Below are 27,833 nucleotides of genomic sequence, written 5' to 3'. Positions count from 1 at the left end.
TACCACAAAGCCAGAGAAGCAAACGGAGGGTCTGGGGCAGAGCCGCAAACATGCCGCTTCTACGCGGAGCTGCATGCCATTCTAGGGGTCCAGCCACCACTACCCCAACTGTGTGCTTTGACTCCGTCAATGGAGAAACACGCAACAGGGAAGCGGGTTCGGGGTACGCGGAAGATGATGATGAAGACAATGAAGATAGCTCACAGCAAGGAAGCGGAGAAACCGGTTTCCCCAACAGCCAGGATATGTTTATCACCCTGGACCTGGAACCAGTAACCCCCGAACTCACCCAAGGTGTGCTCCCAGACACTGAGGGCACACAAGGGACCTCTGGTGAGTGTACCTTTGTAAATATTACACATGGTTTAAAAGCAAGCGTGTTTAATTATTAATTTGCCCTGGCAATCGCGGCCAGTACAGCTACTGGAAAAGTCTGTTAACGTGTATGGGGATGGAGCAGAAATCCTCCAGGGACATCTCCAGAAAGCTCTCCTTCATGTACTCCCAAAGCCTTTGCAAAAGGTTTCTGGGGAGAGCTGCCTTATCCCGTCCGCCATAGTAGGACACTTTACCACGCCAGGCCAGTAGCACGTAGTCTGGAATCATTGCATAACAAAGCATGGCAGCGTATGGTCCCGGTGTTTGCTGGCATGCAGACAACATCCATTCCTTATCTCTCTTTGTTATCCTCAGGAGAGTGATATCATTCACGGTCACCTGGTTGAAATGGGGTGATTTTATTAAGGGGGCATTCAGAGGTGCCCGTTCCTGCTCGGCTGAACAGAAATGTTCCCCACTGTTAGCCACGCGGTCGGGGGGGGGGAGGGGTGAAGGGATCATCCCAGAGAATTGGGGGTGTGTGGGGGGGGGGGAGGGGGGTAGTTGGGTTTGTGCTGCATGTTAACCCGGAAACCCCAGCCCCTCCTTTTACATTGCAAACCCATTTTAAATGGCCAACCGAACGGGTCCTTGGTATGGTAAATGAGGGCGCTACTGTTTGAAACCATTCCCACATGTTATGAGGGTTAAAAAAGCCAAAAGACTGTGGCTTACCATGGCTGCCTGCAAGCCGAATTCTGTTGCCTGGCACCGCGTGAGTGATCTCTCACACCAAACCGGCAGGCCCTCAATAGAAGAGGAAAAATGCGACCTTGTAACGAAAGCACATGTGCTGTGTAATGTGAACAGCAAAATTTAACGTGAAAGAGTGTACCCATTGTTCTCTAAAATGTGTCTTTTTTAACCACCTCTCCCTTGTCCTCCACCAGCTGCAAATGTTTCTCCTTCGCAGAGGCTAGCAAAGATTAGAAGGAGAAAACAGCAGACTCGGGATGATATGTTCACGGAGCTCCAGATGTCCTCCCACACTGAAAGAGCACAGCAGAATGCGTGGAGGTAGTCAATGTCAGACTACAGAAAAGCACAATATGAACGAGAGGAGAGGTGGCGGGCTGAATCGCGGGCTGAACAGAGCAAGTGGCGGGCTGAAGATGATAGGTGGCGTCAGCTTGCAGACAGAAGGCAAGAGTCGATGCTCCGGCTGCTGGAGCATCAAACGGATATGCTCCAGCGTATGGTTGAGCTGCAGGAAAGGCAGCAGGAGCAGAGACCGCCGCTACAGCCCCTGTGTAACCAACAGCCCTCCTCCCCACGTCCCACTGCCTCCTCACCCAGACGCCCAAGAACACGGTGGGGGGGCCTCCGGCCACCCAGTCACTCCACCCCAGATGATTGCCCGAGCATCGGAAGGCTGGACTTCAATAAGTGTTAAAGTTTTAAAGTTTTAAACTGCAGTGTGTCCTTTTCCTTCCCTCCTCCCCCACCCCTCTCGGGCTACCTTGGCAATTATCCCCCTAGTTGTGTGATGAATTAATAAAGAATGCATGAATGTGAAGTAACAATGACTTTATTGCCTCTGCAAACGGTGCTCGAAGGGGGGAGGGTGGGGTGGTTGGTTTACAGGGAAGTAGAGTGAACCGGGTGGGGGGGCGGAGGGTTCATCAAAGGAAAAACAAACAGAAGTTTCACACCATAGCCTGGCCAGTCACAAAACTGGTTTTCAAAGCTTCTCTGATGCGCACCGCGCCCTGCTGTACTCTTCTAACCGCCCTGGTGTCTGGCTGCGCGTAATCAGCGGCCAGGCGATTTGCCTCAACCTCCCACCCCCGCCATAAATGTCTCCCCCTCACTCTCACAGATATTGTGGAGCGCACAGCAAGCAGCAATAACAATGGGGATATTCTTTTCGCTGAGGTCTGAGCGAGTCAGTAAGCTGCGCCAGCGCGCTTTTAAACGTCCAAATGCACATTCCACCACCATTCGGCACTTGCTCAGCCTGTAGTTGAACAGGTCCTGACTCCTGTCCAGGCTGCCTGTGTACGGCTTCATGAGCCATGGCATTAAGGGGTAGGCTGGGTTCCCAAGGATCACGATAGGCATTTCAACATCCCCAACGGTTATTTTCTGGTCCGGGAAGAAAGTCCCTTCCTCCAGCTTTCAAAACAGACCAGAGTGCCTGAAGACGCGAGCATGTACCTTTCCCGGCCATCCCACGTTGATGTTGGTGAAACGTCCCTTGTGATCCACCAGGGCTTGCAGCAGCATTGAAAAGTACCCCTTGCTTCCACAGGGCTATCGCCACTCACTTCTCAACTGTGAGGGCTGCTCTCATCCTGGTATTCTGGCGCTTCAGGGCAGGGGAAAGCAAGTCACAAAGTTGCATGAAAGTGCCCTTACGCATGCGAAAGTTTCGCAGCCACTGGGAATCGTCCCAGACCTGCAACACGATGTGGTCCCACCAGTCTGTGCTTGTTTCCCGGGCCCAGAATCGGCGTTCCACGGCATGAACCTGCCCCAGTAACACCATGATTTGCACATTGCTGGGGCCCGTACCTTGTGTGAGGGCTGTGTCCATGTCAATTTCCTCATCACTCTCGTCGCCGCGCTGCAATCGCCTCACTGGCTGGTCCTGGTTTTGCTTTGGCATGTCCTGGCTCTGCATATACTCCAGGACAATGCGCGTGGTGTTCATAGTGCTCATAATTGCCGCTGTGATCTGAGCGGGCTCCATGATCCCAGTGCTATGGCGTCTGGTCTGAAAAAAGGCGCGAAACTGACGGAGGGAGGGAGGGGCGGGCGACTGACGACATGGCGTACAGGTACAGGGAATTAAAATCAAGAAAGGTGGCTGTGCATCAGGGAGAAACACAAACAACTGTCACACAGAATGGCCCCCCCAAAGATTGAACTCAAAACCCTGGGTTTAGCAGGCCGTTGATTTCACGGAGGGAGGGGGAAGCAAATGAATACATCTATTTTTTACATCTTAAGCTGGCAGCAGATGATGCAGCATGACTGATAGCCCTCGGCATCTTCTGGGTGCTTGGCAGAAGATACTGTACTACGACTGCTAGCCATCATCGTCAAGACGGTTCAATCGGACTGCCGGCAGGACTGAGTCTCCAGGAGACAAAGCATGTCTGCCCAGGTGCCTCTGATTTAACTGGAGTACGATGATGACGGATATCAATCTTAATACACCACCATCTACTGCCAAAAGGCAAGGGGCTGCTGCTGTGTAGCAATGCAGTACCACGTCTGCCGGCACCCAGATGACATATGGTGACGGTGAGCTGAGCTGGCTCCATGCTTGCCGTGGTATGTTGTCTGCACAGGTAACCCAGGTAAAAAGGCGCGAATCGATTGTCTGCCATTGCTCTGATGGAGGGGGAGAGGCCTGACGGCATGTACCCAGAACCCCCCGCGACACTGTTTTGCATCATCAGGCATTGGGATCTCAACCCAGAATTCCAACGGGCGGTGGAGACTGCGGGAACTGTGGGATAGCTACCCACAGTGCAACGCTCCGGAAGTCGACGCTAGCCTCGGTACTGTGGACATGGTCCGCCGGCTTCATGCACTTAGAGCATTTTATGTGGGGACACACACAATCGACTGTATAAAACCGATATCTATAAAACCGGCTTCTATAAATTCGACCTAATTTCGTAGTGTAGACATACCCTAAGGCTTCATCTACGCTTGTCTGCCTATTCTGCACTGAAAAGTTAATGGGAGATAGACTGAAAGTTGGTGCCCTGTCCTCCCCAACTTTGTTGATATTAAGTGGGAGTGAGGAACCTTACTGGCACTCTGTCTCTCTTGATTCTTCCATTTTTCCCTCTGGAGAGGGAATGTAGCTTGCTGGATGCTGAATTGGAGTCTCATGCCTGCTTAACAGGACTCAGTAGAGAGAAGCTCTCCACTAACTCATGTGAGACAGGGATTCAGATGCTACCTTTGCCCTCTATGGTGAGAGGGTCTTTAGAGTCAAGATGCTCCTTGAAATTGCCAGTGCTAGAGCTCTGGAAAAAGACTCAGTTGACCAGGACCTTGAAGATGATGGTGTTATTTAGCACTCATCTATAAAACCAGTAGATACAGAAAATCCTGATACCCTTATGCATGATATACAGCCATTCTGCCAATCAGTCTTCAGTTATTAGAGGCTTCTCAATGTAGACATACTGGACATACTCCATGGCAATGAACTCTACCAACCTAGACAGAAACCAGGGACTTTGATACCCCACTGTTGGGCACAGAGTCTCTACTAGCAAGCTGTTCTTTGGAGTGGACAGTTCCAGATGCTCTTCAACCAGATTCTGTTGACCCAAATGAATCTGGGAAATTTAAATCCACTTATGCCAGGCACAGAGCCACTCTGGAAACAAGATCTCTGAATCGGAGTAGCCACTCAACGTAGACAGTGCTGAATACCCTGTACCAGTGTTGGGTCCGAAGAGCTTCTCCCACCGTAACAGGGGTTTGAGGTAGTCCTCCTGCCTTTGCAGGTCTGGACGATACCTGCAATGGCAGAGGTGCTAAAACAACTTTTAATTTAAAAAACAACACAACAAAAAACCTGACTACCCAACTAAATAATCAAAAATATCTCCCAAAAGGAGTCTGCATATACAAGGCATGCTTGTCTTACAAACTGGAATATGCAGAAGGCATCCCTCAAAGGAGCAGCTCATTTTTCCAATTGTAAAAAAATGCTACCTCATTTTTTTCTGACACAGCTACAGCAAATCTGGCTATGTCTGAATCTTGACATGGGCATGTTCCTCACTGAGGACTAATGCTTTTTTTTTTTTTTTTTTAATTAAATTAATTTTGACAGGATAGGATTATTTCAAAATTGTGTATAGAACATGTGGCAACACAAAACATTAAATCTACAATGTTTACACTTTGATGCATCACAAGTACGTGTGATTAATTTATTGTGTGGTGATTGGTTTAAAGAACTTGCAAGCTCTGAAAAACTGCAAACTTAAATTTCCACGCTGTAGTTTTAACTCCAGCTCTTTTATTGCATTTACATAGGTTTTACATTTAATTTTTTTTAAATGGGGATAGAAACAATGACTTGATTTAGTTACAATGCTTACCACTCTTTTGTTGCAACAATTTTGGCTCCATTCTGCTCTGAAGAATATCGATTGCAAGGCAATATCTCAAATCCGCTGTCAGTTGCAAACATTCGTAAATAAATAAATACCTGAAAGGGAATGACAAAGAAGACAGAGTAATGCTGTATTAAGTGCACACAAAAAAAAGTAATGAAAACTTCTGTATCTTATGAGTCAAAAATGTCCCTTTACAGTATTTGTTGCCTTTAGTTTGTGGACATTCTGGATTACAGATTTTAACTGCACATATTACCATAGAGAGGTTTATTTATTTAATCCACCCAAGTTTGAAAGATTTGTAGATACACAAATACCCTCCACACACTTTAGTGTCTTAATTAAATATACAGGAGTACCTCAGGCTGCAACAAAGACAAATTGGAAGGATAAAGTTCAATTTTTATTAGGAACTTCTTATGGGAGTCAAAACTCCTTAGTTCTTAAGGGGAACAGACAGCTATGTTTAGCCTTTGAGAACAGCCTCGTTGTTTCTTTAAGGTAGAGTCCAGCTTTTTGGTCAACAGGCCAGATAGAGATACTACCCACAAGAGGACGAGAAGACTAGCTACTGGATTTTTTGATTGCTGGGTCAGTTCTATGGGAGATGTTCTATTTGTCAGTTTTATCCAAAGGAAGCTTGTATAGCTTGTCAGACACTCTGGGAAAGGAGAATTTGTAATATGGCTCCTTCCATGCTTTACTATTTTTGCCAGATTTTGAGGACAGGAAACAATTCCATCTTTTTGGTTTTAACTCAAAAATATTTCCCTCTCTTTGGTCAGAGCTTTCTCCTCCTTGGCTTCCTTAGTCTCCCTAATCTAGTTTAGGCAGCACTTTGACATCTGTCACAATGAGGTGTCCAATGAGAACTGGAAGATCTGAGATTTCTCAAGAGGCAGCAATGGCTTCTTTTTCCAAGAAAGAGACATTCAATTGTTTGCCCTACCTCTTTGTATTCTGCAATTTGATTTGCAAGAGGATACAGGTGGAAATCCTCCAGAGAATGTGAAGAAGGGAGCAACACCAGGAACTCCCCAAATGGTCTTGTCTAACCAATTATAGGACTTTAGGATAAAACTCCGGGCCTCCAGAAAAGGAATGAAAAGACCTCTGGCCATGAGACCTGGGGGCTTTAACTTCCTGAAATACCTCTTCAGGGTGAGGACCAGTCACTGATTCTCTATCTGCCTAAGCAAGGGGAGGAGAGGGGAGCACCGTTCTTGTGTCTTTGGAATCTGATCAGCTATGCCCAACCTGGTTGTAAGGAAGGCAGGGCAAGGGCTGCATTATTACATTATCACTAGACTAAGCTGAAGTGCTGGGAAATTGATCTTCACCAGCAGAGGCTTGAGGAAATTCGGGGCGGGAAGTCTGAAAGAATATAAGCAGATATGTCTGAGTAGCACTTGAAGCAGGAGCCCGCCAAACAAAGATTGTGTTAACACAATCTGTCTCAGAACAGGAAAAAAACCAAACCTTTAAAACCAAGAAGAACCCCCTATCAATTCACGATGAATCTTAGAACTTGCCAATGAAAAGAGTCATGTACAACCACATTGGAAGCATTTTCTCTCCCTTGACAGTCCTCCATTAGGAGCAGGAATGTCTGACTTAAATGGGGGGAGAAAACAAAATGATGGCCTTTGACAGACCCAATTACAAAAGGAGACCACACACAGCAGGAAAAGCTTGACATCTAGAGTGGTATGTCTGCCTATGTGTGATGGCAGCAAAAGGAAATTCCTGTGTACTTTTATTTCTGGGCAAGTTCATTAGATAATCTTATTTTACTTTACTTTTTTGAAGTTTGGGTTTTAAAAATCTAAAAGATGAAAATGGGTAGAAAGGTAAGGCTACACAGTGGCTTTATTTTTCTTTACTTCTCCTGTTCTCTCACTTGAGTAATATTCAAAATACTCCTTAAAAGGCTACGAAAGCATGTGAAATACATATAAGTAATCTGAAAACAATTATAAATAAACCTACATGTTCCTTGAACAACCTTTCCTGCATTTTGTTCTTGTTAAGAAAATAGTGCCGGGCCCAGTCACCTGACGTCAAGGACTTGAAGGCTTTTTCTAAGTGCTCATCTTTCTTAAAACGTTCAATCACCTCTTTCAACTCTTCCTGCCTTCCTTTTATAGGTCGAAACCTGAAATAAAAATAAAACCACTCTAAATCAACTGTTATTCATCCTTATTTAATCCTTTCACATATCTCATTCCATTGCTGACAAGAAATTTTGCACAAGGATTATTCAACTCTTAGCATCAAGGGGGCTACATATCATGTAGTCATGGTTAGGTCCCTCATTCCCAGAGCTCTGAAGTAGCTGAATGGGAACTTTAACAAATGTTTAATCTGGAGAAAATTATAGTTTCCTAACTATACAGAAGATCTGGCTGAGGAAATTTAGATCCTGTAACGAAAAAAGATTGACTGATGATAACCTTTCAGGGAGCAATGACCAAACAGGAAATATGATTTTAATGCTTTCATATCCCTTCCCTTGCTACCAAACAAAACAAATGCAAAAAAATCCAACAAAACCAACCAACCACCATAACCCTTCCCCCCCCGTAATATTAACACCAGGAGAACGACCTAGGATTTTGGTTTGTTATTGTATAATTTCATCCCTCTTTCTCCATCTCCAGATCTACCACTAAGAGTAATGGGATGTGAACTGAAGTTAACACAAGAAATACAATCAGTTATTCTACAGGCACAAATGGAAGAACACAATTACTTCAATACTTGGTTTGAGGATGGAGATTGCCTTAACCCAAACTTAGTGTTAACTGTTGCCTAAAGAAAATATGTAGTATATTGACTCTATAAAGCCCACTATAAATCCTACACCTTATTTTGCTACTAAGTGGTGAATTCTGTACCTAATGGTATCCAGCCCTTTATCCATCCCTTTTTTTAGAAAGCAATAATGCACATTTCTATGGCTTTATGACTACACTTGCACCCACATGAAGAATAAATATATAAAAAAACCTATTAAAAAAGTATCCCACTCCAACGATTTTCAAGATTTTACTTTGACCTAAGCTATGGCGTGTCCACCCTGAGAGAAAAAGTCTTTCCAAAGAAAGGGAATAAAGGAAACTGATTAGCCAAATCACTAACACACTGAATCCGAAAACCAATGTTAAACAGGAAACTAGGATAGCTTTCCTCCTAAATATTGAGGATTATAAGAAAAAGAAAGGCATACACCAAAGAGCAGTGGTTCCCAAACTTGTTCCGCCGCTTGTGCAAGGAAAGCCCCTGGCAGGCCAGGCCGGGTTGTTTACCGGCCGCGTCCGCAGGTTCGGCCGATCGCGGCTCCCACTGGCTGCGGTTCGCTGCTCCAGGCCAATGGGAGCTACTGGAAGCGGCAGCCAGCCCGCGTCGCTTCCAGCAGCTCCCATTGGCCTGGAGCAGCAAACCGCAGCCAGTGGGAGCCGCGATCGGCCGAACCTGCGGACGCGGCCGGTAAACAACCCGGCCCGGCCCGCCAGGGGCTTTCCCTGCACAAGTGGCGGAACAAGTTTGGGAACCACTGCCAAAGAGAAATTCCTGGTGATAGAAAAGACATTTTCCTCTGTATTGGCTACAGGAGGCTGGGACTGTAAATGTCCAAGCAATGCAAATGTTATCCTTAGTAGCAAGTAGAAAACATCAAAGTTCATGCAGTCTCTGTAAGTGATTTTTGACAACCAATATGCCATGCAGCCCAAATTTGAGTACCTGGTATATGTCAGGGGACTGTTCCCACACAGGCCACAAGAAAAAAAATTATTTTGCAGGTGTTTTGCCTCTAAATATCTATTTGTTTATATAAGACATCTCTGTTGCATAAGTAATCTATTAACAACTGTTGACTGAACCATACCCCTATGGGGCAGAGGACTTTCCCTATAGGCCAGCCAGAGGACATAGATATCTTATTTGAGGCTCACGGTTGTTTCAGAGTCTTCAATGGGGACCTACTATACTTATTTTTGGTTTAGTTACCACTCAAACGGCATATTTCACGTCAAACAAGAAAAAAAATGTACTCTGAGAAAACTCTTGGAGCTAATTTGGGTTAAAACATCAACAAGGCTAGGTGAGACCATAACATCCCATTAATTCTTTGAGGTGGGTCACTGAATTACTTGCACACTTCATTTGTGTCAAATAAATAAATAAAAATGAAATGCTGCCAATCATGTATTCTCCAAGTATGCTTTACTTCCCGTTTGCTACTTGCCTCAGAACAGAAGACATCAAGATGCTCTCCTCTATGGTACAATTAATGAAAGAAGTTAAATCAAAATCAAACAAATGATAGCTTGAATCACTTTCTGCCTCAGGAAAAAAACCAAAACAACCACCATTCTTGTGTCCTTGATACAAGTGGAAGGCAGAAGAGGAAGACTTCATGTTAGTAATGGCACTTCTGCTGGTACTGGAAACAATCAAACCCTCATGGTTCTTTTATACTAGTGTGCTTTTCACTGGGTCTCCATTTTGTGCCCTCTTGAAACATACTGATCTTTTTGTAGTATCCAAAAGATCTAAAGCCCCAGGGATTCTCACTGAGCAGAGAACTTGGCAAATGACCTTTTGTAAGAGGAGACAGATCAGACTGACTAGCTTTGTAATGAGTATCAGAGGGGTAGCCGTGTTAGTCTGAATCTGTAAAAAGCAACAGAGGGTCCTGTGGCACCTTTAAGACTAACAGAAGTATTGGGAGCATAAGCTTTCGTGGTTAAGAACCTCACTTCTTGCATCTGAAGAAGTGAGGTTCTTACCCACGAAAGCTTATGCTCCCAATACTTCTGTTAGTCTTAAAGGTGCCACAGGACCCTCTGTAGCTTTGTAATGGTTGGGATGAAGTCTGATAAGGTGGCAAGATTTAGGTAAACACAGATGCTCTCCTACAAAAAAATCAAATTATGCCATGGAATATCTCCATACTGGGGGGGGGGGGGGGGGGGAGGGGGACACAGCTGTCTCTTGAACAAGCTCTGAAGAGAGACCTCAACTTGGAAGAACGATGTAATCAGACTACTGAGGATATGCTTTTGCTCATTTTGTACACTAGGGAATTCGCCCTCAATACACATCTCACACAGAAGATGTTAAAAGGAAAATTCCTTCCAGTACTCCCAAGATGCAAAAAAAAGGGACTACACCTGGATTTAATAACCATACTTAACTGAGCCTTCTCAGATACAAGCATCAAACCATTCCAAATGGAGGATCCTAAATTGAAACAGCCTCTAATGTTAGAGTAGGACTTCTTACTTGTTTTCTGCTTCATCTTTCTATTGTCTGATCAATTTCCTCAGTAAGCAGTGAACCACGCTTACTTGGCCAAAACTAGGAAGTACCCCTAGCAATCACATTACATGAAACACTGTACAGCAACAGTTTGCGTACACCTTTGGTTGCAATGGATATGGCAGTATCTTATCTGGTTTTCCCCGTGAATTAGTCCTCAACTTTTATTGTTGAGCTGACTAAACGGCTTCAGCACCTTTATGGTTATTTAAATCAAAAACATAGTTCCCCCTCACAAGAGGCATCTGTAGAATTGAGGACTACAGATAGAAGGGAAAATCATGAGTACTTACCTTAAAATTCTGTTTCTATGAAGATGATATCATGCAGGAGTCTCAGTCTTAGGTCTCCAACATGAGTTATGAGGGAAAATCCCCCAGTTCTTAAGATTTTTGGTCCTCTGAGGCACTTATAGACCAGTTCAAGGACACTGCCCTACTAATTATGCTTCGATGCCCTGGATGCTCCAGAACATTCCAGCCAGTTTCTTTTAAGAAAAGGAAGCAAGTAGTCCCCTAAACTCCAAATTGATAAAGCCAAACAATTCATTTACTCATATGCTTTTTAAAAAATAAATATATATCAAATAATACCAAAGAAGTCAACCAGATAGGAAATGGAGGCAAGAGTGCCCATAGGGCAAATGCACAAGACATCCTCTCAATATTTAAAAACTCAAATTCAGAGGGGAAGCGGGTGGCTAGGTGAGTGAGAAGCCTGCATAATATATTTAGAGAAGCAGCATAATTTTCCCTTCTCTGAAGATACCATCAATGTAAGATTTTCACTTTCGGGGAGTAAGTAGTTTGAGGGAAGTCCCAATACTCATGACATAATTAAATACTATAATAGGCAAAGCAAACAAGGAAAAATCCAATCAGTAAGTGAGAATGTGACTATAAAAAAGCCACAATGAAGTCTGATTTGTTGTAATTGGGAACATATTTAAAAACAAACAAACAAACAAAAAAAAGAGGCAAGCCCTATAAGCAAAGAGTTGGGGCTCTTCATACTACAAAAAACAGACTGAAGTTGTAGTTCCATCCTCAAGATCAAATCCGATAAAAAATACTTGAAAATGTATGGATATATGTAAAGCAACCACATGATCCTATGCCCAGGACTAAAAATCTTCCTATAGTAGGCAATGGGAAGTGTTCTGTTTAGGACTGATTATCAATTGAAATACTGTCTTCAAGACACAAGACAGCTTCCCAGGCAGTCAGTCTTTTAACATGTTGCTCTAGCGACAGCATTACTGAGGAAATAAGAGGTAAAAAACAGAAAACTGATTGCATTTCCAAGGCTTTTCATCTGCTCCAAGAACCCCCCAGAGAGTCTTAAGTTAAGGGCTTGGAGAAGGGCCACTTTTCTGGGTTGAGCATGCAGGTGTTGGGGAAAAGTTAAACAAAACAAACACACTACACAGGAAGTCTCACAAAAATAAAACAACCCATCTGGGCTAGGAAATGTTGTATGAATCCATAGCAGCACCCTTTACTGTAAAATCTGCTATAAGGTGAGTCAGTCCCTAGTGTATGAAGCATACTAATTCTAGGAGCTGAAGTCACTCCCATGTGGAAAGTGATCTTGTACACAAGGCACCTTAGCTCACAAATAGAGTTAATCAAAGAAGCCTTCAACAGTTCTGTCTGAAACATAAAAGGGTGCTTTTTAACGCTGAATTTGAAGAAGTGTCGAGATCAGATAGTTGTCTCATGATAGGCCGACAAACATACAGTGCCAAATTAAACTAGGATAAGTATAGGAAATTATATTCCAACAAGTGAAGCTATTTAAAAAGGAGTCTATGTGCAATTAAAAAGTCACCATAGATGGCCGAAATCTCTTTATAGCCTCCTTCTGAGATGTTGGGAGTAGGGAGCCCTGCTTGAGGACAGCACACATACTTAAAACTGTATCTTGAATGTAATTAACTGTCAGTGAGTGTGCATATCACTTGGCTTTGATGAATCTGTTTCCTCCTGGGATGGGTTTGGATTTTGAATATTATAATGCCACCCAATGAGACCAGCACTGTATGTGCTGAGAGTCTTATAAGAGACTCCATCTTGGTGTGCACAGAGAGAACTCTGGCACTTGCTAACCAAAGCAAGAAAACTTATTCTAACCTGATCTCAAGGAAAGGAAGGAAGGATAGCAGACAGACAGTGACACCAAATATTGGGTCCAGATGCAAAAAAGGGAAACAAAGACCTCAAGCTTCCAGGAACCATGGGAACAAGAGGGAGAACAAGTATGTTTTATAGTCCAAGAGGTCCCCACAGATCTGAAATTCCCTATGACAGCTTGACTCCACAGGCAGACTAGGAGCCTCATCTAGGGTGCTGACAAGTATTCATACTGTAGTGAAATGCCCATACCTCCTCTGTGATCATAAGTAGCAGAGAGAGACAGTGTTCTACTGACGTAAGAACCTGGGATTTTGATTTGCCAAGGAAATTTCCCCAGTAGGTGTGTAAAAAGTGTTCTTCAATTAAATAGGGGTGCATTAAGGAATCCAAAGGTCTTGAAACTCAGAGCCTCCCAAAAGGATGAGTGCAAAAAAACCACCACAAACAGAAATCCTGAAACAGATCAGAGAAATGTCATGCTGTGCATACAGTCTCCAAAATCTGAACATGGAAGTAGGGCTTTTGAGGAGCTGCACGCCTGTAAAACCATAATGCACAGAACCTGTACATTTGGGTAAACTCCAAAAGATTTGCTGGTTCAAAAGCTATATCCAAGGCCTCCCGAAGCACATGGAGAATCAAGGCGGCTTCTTTTCAGGATGGTGATAAGACTCAGATGATAGTAAACAGTGCACAGTCATGATCCCCACGGATACACTGAGGGATTCTGGTTCCAGCAATATGAATCCATGATATTATAGAGAAACTGGGTGAGAGAATATCTTTTATTGGACCAACTTCTGTAGGTGAGAGAGACAAGCTTTTGAGCTTACACAGAGCTCTTCTTCAGGTCTGGGAAATATACTCAGAGCGTCACAGCTAAATAGAAGGTGAAACAGATTGTTTAGCAGAGTGAACATATATTTCAAGGGAACATTCAAGGTGAAGTGACCTGTTAACATCACTCCAGTCAGAGGGAAAAACCAACACGGCTACAACAGCACTGCATACAATGCATGACATTATGGCATGCGGCACTGACTTCAATGGTGCCAACATGATGGAATTTCTAAACACATTCTGTAAAAGCCTATGGCCCAAGAATGTTCACAGACCAATTGCGTAGGTACTGTCAGAACCTGGTGATGTAAACATCATCATCTAGAAGTTGAGAAAACTGCCAAGAGTCCTGGACTCCGAAGTGCTGATGAAAGGCACCAACACACTCAGAGATGTCCTTCCACACATACCCTAAGGTGCTGATTTGCCTCAAGGTACTGCTGCTTCAAATATGCCAAGGAATCCTAGAGGTATAGTCCTCCTTAAAACAGCCTGAGAACGTCATACTTGAGAGGAACCAAGGGTCTTCATAAGTAGTGTTTTGACTTAGCACTGGGTCACATGACAGTTTTCAACCAGCACTTTCTGCCAGTAGTCCAAACAGCATCAGTAAGAGCCTGAACTCCACACCTCAGGTGTTGTCTCTCTCTCTCTCTCTCTCAATGGCACTTTCTGCTAGAACCCAGATTTCATCCATTGGAAATAGCCCATTGAGAATTCCCCAATAATGCCTCAATCTGAATTTAAAAGAACCTAAAAAGAAAATCTTAAATGAACATACATAAAAACGTGAGCTAAAGGAGAAAACTTTACTGATCCATAAAATAAGTGACTAGCTCAAAGCCAGAAAACAGAAAAAGATACCCAGCTTCTAAATAGAGGCTGCAGGGCGAACCAGAGCTGTGCTGGTTAGAACTTTAGGGCAGCTCCTGCAATAAGCTCCTTTGCCAGCTTTAGTCAGGGGAGAGGGGAAAAAAACAAAATGGAATGTTCTGGGTCCTCTAAGGCACATGATGTTGAAGCCTGCTGATTAAGACAGTCCCCTTGAGACAATCTACAACTGCCTCAAAGAGCCAAAAATCTCATGAGCTAAGGAGATTCCTGCATGACTCATGCTGGAGCCAAGAGAGCTAAAGAATGAAAATTCTGCATTGATAACATCTTTAAAGAAAGTCATTTCCCTTCTTTTGATGAGCTGGAGAATAGTAATATTTCAAATTACCCTGTATAGTAAGTAGTTTTTTCTCATCAATGAGATCCCACAATAGCTGAGGCTGTTGTAATATGAGATCTGGCTAGATGATTGTCTTGTCCCAGTTTGGCCCTTATAACTGAGAAGGCCTTATTAAGTAAGGCTGTCAAGAGAACAGCTACAGAGAACCAAAGCTCGCTCTCTCTCTGAAGTTTCTCTTACCTCGGGGTTACTTAAAGAATCTTGAAAGTCCAAGGTATAAAGCCAAGGGTCAGTGAGATGCTTGCCTATAAAGGAAGTTAAAGGAGAGGTTCTGGTAAATTCAGGAGTACAGTACCTTGATTAATTCAGTCACTGAGAGCAGTGAGTTTGAACAAAAAGGGTAAAATGATCCTGCAAGAGATACAGAATGGTGCTCCATATAGTGCACATATCTGACATGCTGCACCGGTGAATGAGGAAGTTATAAAATGCTACAGCTGCTTCTTAAACTTAGACTAGGGAAAATGAAGAGAAAGACATGTCGGAGGTTACCAAAAATTGCATCCCAAAGGTCTCTGCTTGAATGACAGGCACTTTATTCAGAAGATAGTTTGCTTTGGTGGACGTGAAAACAGAATCTTATATTACATCAGTAGCACTATAGCATGAATATAAGGACAAACAGTGTAAGGCTCTGGAGCATTGAAGACAATGCCACACAATGAATACAAAAAATTCAGTTCCAATTATAACCAAAGAGGAAATGTTTTTTAATTTACTTTTAAAATACATATGAAATAAAAAGTAATATAATGCATGGTCTTCACACAGACAATATTTGTAAACTTTATAGTTTACAAAAGCTAGTGGTACTACTTTTTTTTTTTTTTTTTTTTTAAATCAAGTCTATTTCTGCACTTAATCTTCAATGCTGTCATTAAGAAAAGCCAGCTTCTTAACCTGTATGCCAACACAAAAACTATATCTTCAATGGATAACAAGGGGGAAACACCCCAATAATTTAGTCAGTTTCAGTTCAAGAAACCTATTGCAAAATTAAAACTCAGACTGATATGTCCAATCTTTAAATGTGTCTAAAATTTAAGCAGAAAAAGACCCTCAGCCACATCATTTCATTGATCAGGGCAGCAAGTAAATGGTTTTCTGTTTTGGCTAAGATATTCCTCTTTTCCTCCTAACCTCCATCTCCACTTCATAAATACAGTTTATCATTTCATTCTACTGTTAGCACTCCAGTCCAGCTACTGTGTGGAGGTTCTTTTGAAGTTGCTATACTCCACTGAAATTCAATTGAATGTTGTGATGTACCACTTATATAGGACAGCCTGGGGAAACATTTTACCCAACACACCCGATACCTTAGACAGCAGCAAATTAGTTAAATCCGAAACAGCCATGTCGTCTTGCAGAAGAAAAAAAAAAACAAAGTCATGAAACTTATTGTTAGCAAGCTAAAACCAAAGAATCAAAAAATTGGACAATGCACAGATTTTAGACCACAGTGGTTTTTCAAAATGAAACAAAGTTAACTTTCAGTATCTAGATATTTCTAGGAATCTGGGTCTCAAGAATGCAGATAAACTTTGAAATGAAACAGTAAACTGCTCTATAAAGGGGCTACTTACCAATTGTAAACACATGTTCTCCAATGCATTACCGCCACAGAGCCACAACTTAGGAAATGTGTGCTTAATTACATGACCACAGAATCATATTTAGCAAGACTTCGCAGTTTGAGCATGTGCGCAAATTCCATCACATTCTAGGTTTCACTAGTCAAGGGTATAAATATACCAGCCCTCTAGTGGTTCCTGGAATTCCTCTACTTATAGAAGCCTTATTTAGAGTTGGGCTTTGAAGTAGAGGGGAGATTCAGTGTGGCTCTGTGGAGGCAATGAATTTATAGAACAAGATTTACTGTTGGTAGCCTATCCACTTTGCTTCTCCATGCTGCTATCTCCATAGAACCCTGCTGTATGAAACATTAACAAGCAGTGAATTCCTTTAGGAGGTGGGGGCTGAGGTGCTCTGCAAAGTTAAACAACTGAAGCAATGCTCTCCTGAAATCAGGATGTGTTCTTTATGCAATGATGAGAGAATGTGTGGGTGTGAGGTGAAGTCCACATAACAGCCCTACAGATTTCAGATAAGGGCTCGCTGTGGAGCTATACCATTTGGAAAGCCAGCTACCCAGCCCTGTAAATCCAGGAGATCTTCAGATGCAATGAGCATCAGCTAGTTCATAACATTACTAAATGCAGTCTTATCCATTTAGAAAACCTGACCTCTAGCTTTTTCTCCAATGGGCAAAAATTGTTTCACTTTCTAAATATCTTAGTTCTGCCTAAAGTGGTAGATGACAGCTCTCAGCATCCAGGATGTGACTCACCTCCCCAGGAACACCATGGAGCTTTGGGAAAGATAGGCAGCAATACCGACAGACTGAGAAGACAGTCTAATACCATTAATGTGAAAATTTGGGATGAGACTTAAAAACTGCCTTGTCTTTGTTGAATGCTGTAGAACAGAGGTTCTCAAACTGGGGGTCAGGACCCCCCAGGGGTCACGAGGTTATTACATGGGGGGTTGCGAGCTGTCAGCCTCCACCCCAAACCCCGCTTTGCCTCCAGTATTTAGAATGGTATTAAATATATAAAAATGTGTCTTTAATTTATAAGGGGGGGGTCGCACTCAGAGGCTTGCTGTGTGAAAGGGGTCACCAGTACAAAAGTTTGAGAACCATTGCTGTAGAAGGTGGGTTGACTGCCAAGGTTTGTAACTTCATGAAGCTCATGGCCAAGGAAGAGGCCACCGGAAATGATACCTTCAGTGAGAGGCGGTATAGTGAGCAAGAATCCAGATGAATGGGCCCTTCTACAGGTTTGATTAACCCCAAAGTCAAGTCTCCCATATCAGTTAGGTTTCACAATGGGAGGATACTAGTTTGTAAGACCCTTTAAAAAAATGTTTCACAAAATACCATGGACCATAAGCAGACCTTAGCCATAGCTAAAAATAGTGAAGGATAGCCTTTACAGCAAAGAGAAAGCCCAATATAACTGGACCCAGACAAACCTCTTAAACTGGCTCAATTGGCAGCATAACACTTCCTACCATATGGCTTTTTGGACTCCAGTAGGGCAACCTTAGATTTCTCAATCAAGAAGAAGACATCTTGACCTAGAAACCCATGAGCAATATTGCCAAGTGAAACCACTTGAGGTCTGGGTGAGCTACCCTACCATTCAGCTGGGACAAAAAATCTTCACTCTGGAGAAGTAACTAGATGACTTCTGGACAGGGCCAACCTGACATGCCTGAGATCAATGATCCTGTTGAACCTTCCCCAGTATTTTGGGGAAAAGAAAAAAACCAAAAGGAGTAGAGGAGCCTTCTTTCTTACTACAAAAGGCAGAACATCTGATATGCATTGTGATCTCAAGTAGCATTTCAGACACTTGTCTTGGCATATAACAAGGAAGCCCATATCTGGATGACCACCAGAATCTGAGTGACCTCTTATGCAGATCTGTACGATGCCAACTCAGATTGTCTAGTGAGGTATTGTTTGTGCTAGCCAGATGCAGAGCAGAGTGTCCCCCTTTGTTTCAGATGCACCACTCTCACAGACTGATTGCCTCCTGACTCAGAGGTGACACAGCACTACCCTTTCTAGTTCAGAAGAGTACAGCCCAGATTAAAGGCTACAGTTATCTCAACAGCAGGCTAAGAGAAGGGCACCCCCTTCAAGACACTCTCTAGCAGTGTGCTCCATCAAGAGTCTGCTGAGGGAGAAGGATATCAAGCTGAGAACACTTGTTCTGTACAGATTCCATCACCCTTGCAAGGATCACATCTGCAGCAACACAAAAGTAGTGATAACATGCAGGTGACCATCAGGCTGAACATTTGCAAATAAAAATCCCATTGACTATTCTGGGCTGGATTTAGCTGGGTCTACTGCCTAGATCAGATCTCTGATATTCTGAGATAATCAAGTTAGAATCTACTGTATCCCCTACAAAGCTTAGAGCCTAAGTTGAGACCAAGATTTATTTACTTTCAGATAAATAGAGAGAGAAAGCAATCCCCCTACCCGCCCCATGGTAGGAGCTACCCTGCTGTACAACTGAGCTCCTATGAGCCAGACAAGCAATAAATACATCTGCAGGTCTCAACAAAGCAGGTCAGTTACAACCACCATCAAGCACTTGGTGAATACACAAGGAGTTGCTGCCAGCCCAAAGCTCAACACCTTATACTAGTAGTGCTTGTTGCCTGCCATGAATCTAAAGTACTTCTTATGTCTTCCTTATCGAGACGGGGAAGCGAGAAGCTTGAAAGCCACGGGCCCTGAACTAGTCCTGAGAGTTGATGATAGGAATTATGCTCCCTAACAAAACCATGTGGAATCTGGATTTTCTTAGGTATTATTCAATCTGCAAGTGGCCAGAACAGGGTGCAGGCTACTAAGTCTTTCGGAAAGTGATAAATATCAGGAGAAAGGTTTTGGCACCACATCTACAGAGTTCCCATTTTCAACAGAGAGTCAACACTACTTCTTCCAGCTGTGTATGAGAAGGATGTCTAAAAAGGGTACGGGACAGAGCTTGGGTTTTGGCATGTTTTCAAACTAAAGGTGCATCCCTGTTTGACCGTGTGTAAGATTCAGTCTGAAGAAATGGCTCGCCCACCCCCACAAAAAAAGGGACAGTTACCAAACAAGAGTAAAAGAGGGAAAAGGGTGAAAAATCTAAGCCTTACAACTGGTTATGAGTCGCATCCTCAGATACTGCCTAGATGCATTGCATACTGCTGCAGCGGTAGAGGAGAAAGCTTTTCCTCCTCCAACGGGGATGGAAAGACTTCCAAGACTGTCTGGGCCCCGTGCCAGGGAGCTCCAGAAGAGTACTCTTGAAACTGCAACATTTGGAACCAGAAGGCACCTTTTAGGAGCCAAATGATCCAAATTTAGAAACCTGGCTGTGGGTCTGGTGGCCTTCAGTTTCTTTAAGGCCTCATCAGTCCCTTAGAAGAGTGAATCCATTATTTTGCCTTCAGCCTGTGCCAAAAGTTCAAAATTCCACAGCCAGAAAGATCTTCCGCAAGAAAGACTGGCATGGTCAAAACCAAACAACTTCACTGGATATGTCAAAAGGGACCCTAAGCAAATGCCTACATAGACTTATTGTTCCTCAAAGACCTTGAGGAACTCCTTTTTTGTCCATTAGAATAAATTGGGCCTAAAAGGCCATCCTAAACTATAGTGAGGACTTACATAGGGGCATGACAGCCTGGCAGCGAGAGGCCTTGGCATCAGGACTGCAGAGAAATAACCTATTAGGCATACCTAACTTCTGGATGTTTTGTTTCCCAGGGTAGATGACATTTTCCCAGCTTCCGATTTATCATTTGCAGCCAAAACCACAAGTGAGCATGTGGAAGAATATTGAGAGATTAGCTCAAATTCCTCCCTAGCTCTTGGTCCAAAGCACGTGATTTCCTAGAAACCAAGGCAGCCAAGACAGACTGGTTGCAGACCTCTTCAGCCAGTTCCAGCAGACTTTAATGGATAGAGAAGACTACTTTCTCTTGGAGATTCAAGATGTTAAAATAATGTGTTATTTCTGTGCAAAGTCACTAAATGGATCTCCAGAGCGATCAGTCCATCAATTCCTCAGTAACACCAGAGGAAAGGAGGAAGTGGGTAAGAGCCTCGTCGGAGGATGTGGTAGAAAAATAACCTCTCAGGACTGGCCTTCCAGTTTCTCTTTTAGAAGCATTTGACATCATCAAGCAGAACTACTAATTGTGAGGGCTAAGGTAAGGGAACCCAGAGAAGACTGCCTTCTACAAAGAAAATGACCTGTTTCATCATCACTCCCTGGAGAAATCACTAACTCAGGAGGCAGAGGATCAAAGGCCTAAAAGCCCTAAGATGCACAATACCCATATGGAGAAAAGCCTAGGTAAGATTTAAACTCTGAAGCTGCCTAAGATGACATTTAATGCTCCACAGATGCTCCAGTACAGAAAACTAGGCTCCTTTTTACATAGCGTTGCAGTAGAAAGTGAAAAAAAACCTGTTTTTCTTGGTTTCAAGAAGTTCAAATCACTTGGTTTCAAGATTCAGTAAGAACTGTGATCCAATGGATTTGAAAGTGACACCAGCTTGCTCCAGAAACATGGCTTTCATAGCATCAAGGTCCTATTTGCAAAGCTCTAGGAAATGCTGAGGTACAGAGAAAATCTCACTTAAACCATTTTGATAGACCCTGAAGGTGAAGTAGTAGGAGCTTGGTACTTAATTTGAGTCTCCAATATCCCATCTAGCGGAGTATTCAAAGGGCACTGACTTCTGGTGCTTTAGTCAGATAGATCCATCTTGCCATAGATGACCAGTCCACCTGCTTCTATTCTTCTTGTGATCCCAGTATAGGTGACTTCTCCAAATTCTAGGAGTCTGGTGGGATGCTTACCAGAGCACCCCTTTATCTTATATTTCCTCTTCAAAACACCAACCAACTATAGCTCAAAGGGATTTGGTGATTCACATGGCACATGTGGGGCTCTGAGGAGGCATGGTCATGAGAATACTGCATTAATGTGATTAAAGTTTCTAACTAAATCCAGGCATATTATTTCAGACTTCATATTCTTTCACTAATGTTTCAGAGAAAATAATAAAATCACCAGCAACAAATACAAAATTCACCACACTTATTTTCTATTTGACAGCAGTAGCTCAGTCAACAGTGGGTGGGGGAGGGCAAAAAGAGGAAAGGGAAAATGTTAATTTAAATGTTTTACTAAGAATTTTAAAGATGTCTTGTCTTGCCCTGCCTAATGATTTCTGTGCAAATAACAAATCCTTAAAGAACCTTTAACTGCTAAATCAGACCCACAGAGAAAATTTGTATACAACACAAGATATTTGTATATTTATCCAGTTGCAGCAGAAAATAAGATCTTGGCTTCCAGAGATGTAAGTGAACGTTGACCTTAAGTCAGCCTTGTGCTGGACTGTTGTTTACATAAATACAAACCTCGTAACCATATGCAAATCAACAGATACAAACATCTTCAAGATTACTGTAGAATATTTGTGACAACCATTTGCATAGCAGCCTCCTCTCAACTTGCCTGAAGGAAAAAAGTGCATTTTCTACCATGACTGGATGTTTTGTTTTAGAGACACTTCAATATACACGGTGTAATGTTTGCAAGACCTCTTAACAATGAAGTAGAAGATGTTCCAAAATTAAGAGTTGTGAAACTAATTTAATTTCTACTATCACGGCATGTCCTGGTACTAGTGTTTCTTATTCTCTGAACAATTATCTAGTCATTCTGCATCTGAAGTTTTTTACCTTATAAGATAATGCAAAACAAGAAAAACACCTTACTAGATAAAAGCAACAAAATCCAAGCCGTCTGGCCATGACAATAACCAGATGTGACCAAGAGAAGCTAAATAAGAACTATGCTGATGCCTTTATTTTAATTCATTGCAATAAGACACTCTCTCAACAGAATTGGGAAAATGTGTTTCTGATGGAAGCTTTAAGCTTCACCAAAATGTTTCCCACACTGCTTCAAATTTAATAACTATTACCCTTAAAGTCTAATTGCACACTGCCTGCAACATTGTTTTACAGGCCTGAGAAAGGAAGAAATACATGGTGATAGTCTTGTTTCACAGCCATTTGTTTGAAATCAGTAACAAAAAACTGAAGAAATGTAGTTTGCTTGTTGTAGTCTTATAACCAGAAAACATTACACATTTATGAAGTTGGCATGTCAATCATAAAACAAAGAAAGGAGAAATAATATCTCTGCTTGATCATTGCCTTGACAGGAAGCTACAGAATCATGTATACACCTATCTCCTTCATCTGACTTCCCATGCAATAGAAAGAGGGCTCCTTTAATTGCAGTAGCATCTGTAATCAGCTGGGCCAACTACAGCAGATGCTCAAATACTGCAGTAACAAGGACCTTAAGAATACTTACCTAAATAGGCAGTTTTATTGTGGACTCAAGATGCTATTCTAACCAATACCCTGAAATACACCTGAAGAATGAAAGCATTCCTTAAATGAATGGCAGAAGGATGGACGCTGAGTTCTGAAAATGCAGCTTTTTAGAATGGGCCTGCAGATTTCAAGTGTTTGTTAACACACCACTGCACCAATGTAACCCTAATGTGTAAGGCCTTAGTAGTGCATTAATTTTATTGCATGACAACATGAATTAATTTATCATTCGTATTGGTCAACCTGTTTTTCTACATCCAAGACTTATTCGACGTAATAAAATACAGCAACGATCTACTAATGGGATTGTATATAAATAGTCGTGCGTAGATAAAAATTATTCTAACTTAATAGTCAAATATTTTGGATCTTCAATAAATCAAAACAAAACTTTATCCAAGGAAATATTAGTATGAACTGGTTGAATTATCTGCTTATTATTTTTTATTTGTAATAAGGCTCCAACTGAGATCAAGGCCCCACTGTGTTTATAATGCCCAACACAAAATAAGAGACAGTTCCTCCCACAATTATATGTATTTTTGGTAAGCATATAGAATTAAACTACTGCAATAAAAGTCCATACACGGACAACAATTTAACAGGATGTTACAGACTGTGTATAATCTATATTCCTATTTTTCAGAAATACTAAACACTCAAAAACCAGACACCGATCCACACCAATTTTAGGTTCAAGTTTTCAGGAAGATGTGTGTCTAAGTACAAATGTATACGCCTGACTTGGGTGCGCAAGTCCCAAGTGTGTACATGTATATAGGCATGCATACAGACAATCTGAACTGAATCCCTCTAGTGGGATTTTGCATGCACTTGTTTGAGATTGTTGGCCTTAGTGCCAACAACATTTAAATGGTCACACTAAACCTTTTAATAAATCAGAGACTGAAGGAAGCCAACACCTGAAGTAACAAAAATTTTACTTTTACCACCAAACATTATTTCAAAAGGCTAATAATATAACCCCTTCTGAATTGATTAACGTAACTGTTACCTAGATTAAGAAACTTTCTATTAAGTTCCTGCTCAATAATGGAACTTGACAACAGGGTTTAATGGAAATACCAACTATAGTGGTGCAGCTACATGTTGCTACCATGCTTTGAGTCCCATTTACCAGAGCAGCACCACTCTGAAGGCTAAAGTTACCCAACAGAACAAGAATATAAAAACAGATATTACCATTTTGTAAATTTCTACAGATATGCAAGAAATTCCTCATTTACCCTTTACTGTCTACATCACTAAGATGATTATTTCTCTGCTAGGTAAATAAAGGCAAATAAAGTTACCTAGTATTCATTTTGTGTGTCTGAAAACCTAAATAGGGATCAAGAACCAAACTAGTTGCTAGGTCATCATTTTCACACAGCTCCTTGGCAGACATTCCAGAGGAAGGCACGTAGCGACTTTGGCCCTCAAATCCTGAAGCACCACTACCTGCGAAAAGCAAAAACACCAGGGTTACTTAAATAGAAAACTATTCAATCTTACAGTATCCTCCCTTTAAAAGGGCAACGCCACCAAGGATACCAGCAGCAACAAGAAGTGCGAGGCACTGCACTAGTGCAGCTCTGGCTTGGATGCCCTCAATCAGCTGGGACACCAGCTAAAAGTAAGTCCCTTTAAGAGAGACCACTCTGCTATCACCAGGGATTCCAGCAACCTGTTTTGTTGATTGGAAGTATAATGGGAGAGGGGAAGAAGTGAGGTCCATGAGTGTGATCTCTGCCCTGTGAGTTCATGATGTAGGTTCTCATTCTTTCGTTTTATTTGATCTCCTTTGGTCTCTGTGGCAAGGGGCCATGAAACAATTAGGATGCTATCTTTCTTGGACAGGGCGAAAGACCAGATGAAACGGCAGCTTTCTCTAATCCTAGGCTGACCTAGAATTTGGTTTAGGTGATCTCCTATTATTTAAATATGGCCAGGAAACTGATGTTTCTTTCAGATGCAGACCTTGCAAACAGTCTCACATACCGTCCTTGCCTAGAGATTAGATTGTTGCAGTGTGCTTCACAAAACCCTCTCAAAACCATTCAGCAAATGAAGCTGGGACTAAGTTTGGAAGCATGCTTTTTATAGTGGTATACCTGAACTTAAGGTTATTGTAACAGTACTCCAAGATCCGCAAGAAAGGGGATTGCTGGTAGGATGTTCTCCTTGACCTTGGAACTTGTACCATTTCACCCAGAATGAAGTAACCCAAATCTGTTAACATTTCAGACGTGCAAAAGGCCCATCTAAAGAGGATAATTAGGAGAGTAATGAGTCGTCAGGAAGGGGGAAAGTGAGGACACAAAGGGAAGATTGTTTTTCCTAGCTATTGTTGGTTAGTAGTGCTACGCAGAATGGATGGTGTAATTTGATTTTTAAAATACTGTTAAGGGTGCCTAAAGCCATGGATATGTGCTTGTAAAATCATTACCAGTACAAAATTCAGCAATATTTGCCTCAGAGATTTCAAATTAACAACATAAAAGTAAAGCCTGATTTTCCAAACTCCAAATACCAGTGTTACCTGAAATTTGTATCCGATCCTCTACTTGAAATCCATAATAAAAATTTAAATTCATTTTTAAGAAACCTCAGTTTTACAATGGATTACTGACGTAGGTGTGACTAATAAAATTTGGGTTTACCTATACAAGCATGTATATTTATGTAACTTTCACAACTGGTTCCACAAGATTTGTGGACAAATTATTATTTTAGAATGTATCTAAAGTCCACTCTGCAACCATGTTAGTTCTTAGCCATCACATATTAAGGATGTTTGCTGTATGCAATTTTTTCCCCACTGAATTCAAAATAAATCAAAGTTAAATCATTTGAATTTAACTTTTCAATGGGACTTAATAGAAACTAACTTCTGAAATAATCACGACTGAATTACAAGTATAATAAAAATATTCTACTGCTAACAGCCTTCCCAGTTAACTAACCATGTATCTCAAGATTTCAGAATAAGCAATTAAAAAGCTAACAAATCAGTAAGCAAGATGCTACTATGATTCACATCACAACCCAACCCCACAAACATGTACATACATCTGCTTGATCTTCTCTCAACTCCATTTTTGCTAGTCTTTGGATTCTCCTTTCCAGTGTGCTGCAACTTGGACTCATTCTGCTGATGTTCATTAGACAACTTGCCTCCATTTTTCCTGCCATTCACCACCATGTTCTTGGATTCTCCCAGCCACTTCATTCCCACAGACAGCCTGACCCAGTTGCATTTAGTCACTTTTCAAAAGGCTTGGAGAAGTGGGTCAATAATTTCAGTTTCAATTCCTAGTGGAAACAAAACACCAAAATATACAAAAAGATTAAAACTAAATGAGAAGCCATTTTCAAAGCAGAGTTTTAAGACAAAATCTCAGAGGTGCTCAGGAATGGTAAGAATTATTGTAAAACTATAACAAATTACAAGAACCATAAGCTTTAAAAAATAATAATCAAGAAACCAATTGAGTACTTGCTAGTTTGAAATATTTAAAGGAATTATACTTTGATAGAAACAAAAGTTTCACTGATCAGGATGCACAACTGGAAGTTATGCATGTCAAAGCACCATGTCTTTGAAGAGACAAGAGAGTATCAGCAACTGTGCTGATTAATGCTGAAAGGCATTATTACTTCTACATTACCATATGGTACCATAAGCGTGTGAAGTACTTTACAGACATAAGTAATCCAAAAAAGTTTCTCACCCCAAAACAGTTTACAATCTGAGTTGGTCTATGGAGCTTGTAAACACTATGAGTCCTACATTTTTTTTTTTAAAAAGATGAATCTTAAAAATTATAAACTTAACCAGCATAGGTGATGGTGATTATCATGTCAACTGGCATTATGCTCATGGGGTTTATAACTTTCTGGCAGCACTCAGGGTACAGAAAGAAACAAAACAGATTTCATATGACTCGAACCAGGATCCCTGGCAGAAGCCATCACAGACATCCTTATTTATTTTTGATCATTTGCATCAGCCACTTGATCCACAGCAGTTGAGGTTTTGAAACAGGGTAAGAAAACTTGACACCTCCAGATCAGAAAATACTGGGGGAATGCTACCCAATAAGTGTTTGACATTTCTGATGGAAACAATGGTTCAAAGTTTCATTTTAAATCATGTTTTCAAACACACACAGCTCGACCACTTATAAAAATGATATATACACAATAGGCCAGAGGCAGCTTCAGGGGTAAAATGTCTGACAATCATGCCCTCCTCAAAGGAAGCTGTAGCCCAGCTGCCTGTGATGGACTCTGGTGATGCACTGCTGCTGTTCACCCCATATTCAACTGTAAGCACTAGAGCATATTTAGAAGGCACTTAAAGGATCCAGGTCTTAGATGGTTTCTCCTGTTTGTATAAAAGTCTTTCACACAGCCATAACTTAGGCCAGGGATCGGCAACCTTTCAGAAGTGGTGTGCCGAGTCTTCATTTATTCACTCTAATTTAAGGTTTCGCGTGCCAATAATAAATTTTAACGTTTTTAGAAGGTCTCTTTCTAAAAGTCTATAATATATAACTAAACTATTGTTGTATGTAAAGTAAATAAAGGTTTTTAAAATGTTTAAGAAGCTTCATTTAAAATTAAATTAAAATGCAGAGTCCCCCGGACTGGTGGCCAGGACCCGGGCAGTGCAAGTGCCACTGAAAATCAGCTCGCGTGCCGCCTTCGGCACGTGTGCCATAGGTTGCCTACCCCTGACTTAGGCTATGTCTATATTAGCACTTTTGTTGGTATCACTTACGTCGCTCAAGGGTGTGGAAAAAACCCACCCCCTTAAGCGACA

The 27,833-nt window shown here is 41.9% G+C and overlaps 1 protein-coding gene across 1 annotated transcript in view; it reads right to left on the bottom strand.

Moving 5' to 3' along the window:
* The window catches only part of KMT5B (lysine methyltransferase 5B), a 53,968-nt gene that overhangs the window by 13,377 nt on the left and 12,758 nt on the right, over positions 1 to 27,833 (bottom strand). Inside the window, exons 2-5 of the mRNA XM_065402730.1 lie at positions 26,078 to 26,320; positions 24,319 to 24,466; positions 7,464 to 7,629; positions 5,457 to 5,566 (exon numbers count right to left, since the gene is read on the bottom strand). Of these exons, the coding sequence (XP_065258802.1) occupies positions 5,457 to 5,566; positions 7,464 to 7,629; positions 24,319 to 24,466; positions 26,078 to 26,237 (584 nt within the window). The 5' untranslated portion in view covers positions 26,238 to 26,320. The remainder of the gene's footprint in view (positions 1 to 5,456; positions 5,567 to 7,463; positions 7,630 to 24,318; positions 24,467 to 26,077; positions 26,321 to 27,833) is intronic.

This window comes from Emys orbicularis, chromosome 4 (assembly GCF_028017835.1).
Source record: "Emys orbicularis isolate rEmyOrb1 chromosome 4, rEmyOrb1.hap1, whole genome shotgun sequence".
Classification (NCBI taxonomy): Eukaryota; Metazoa; Chordata; order Testudines; family Emydidae; genus Emys; species Emys orbicularis.
The sequence above is the reverse complement of the archived record's forward strand: the minus strand, read 5'-3'. Positions and strand labels throughout refer to the sequence as shown.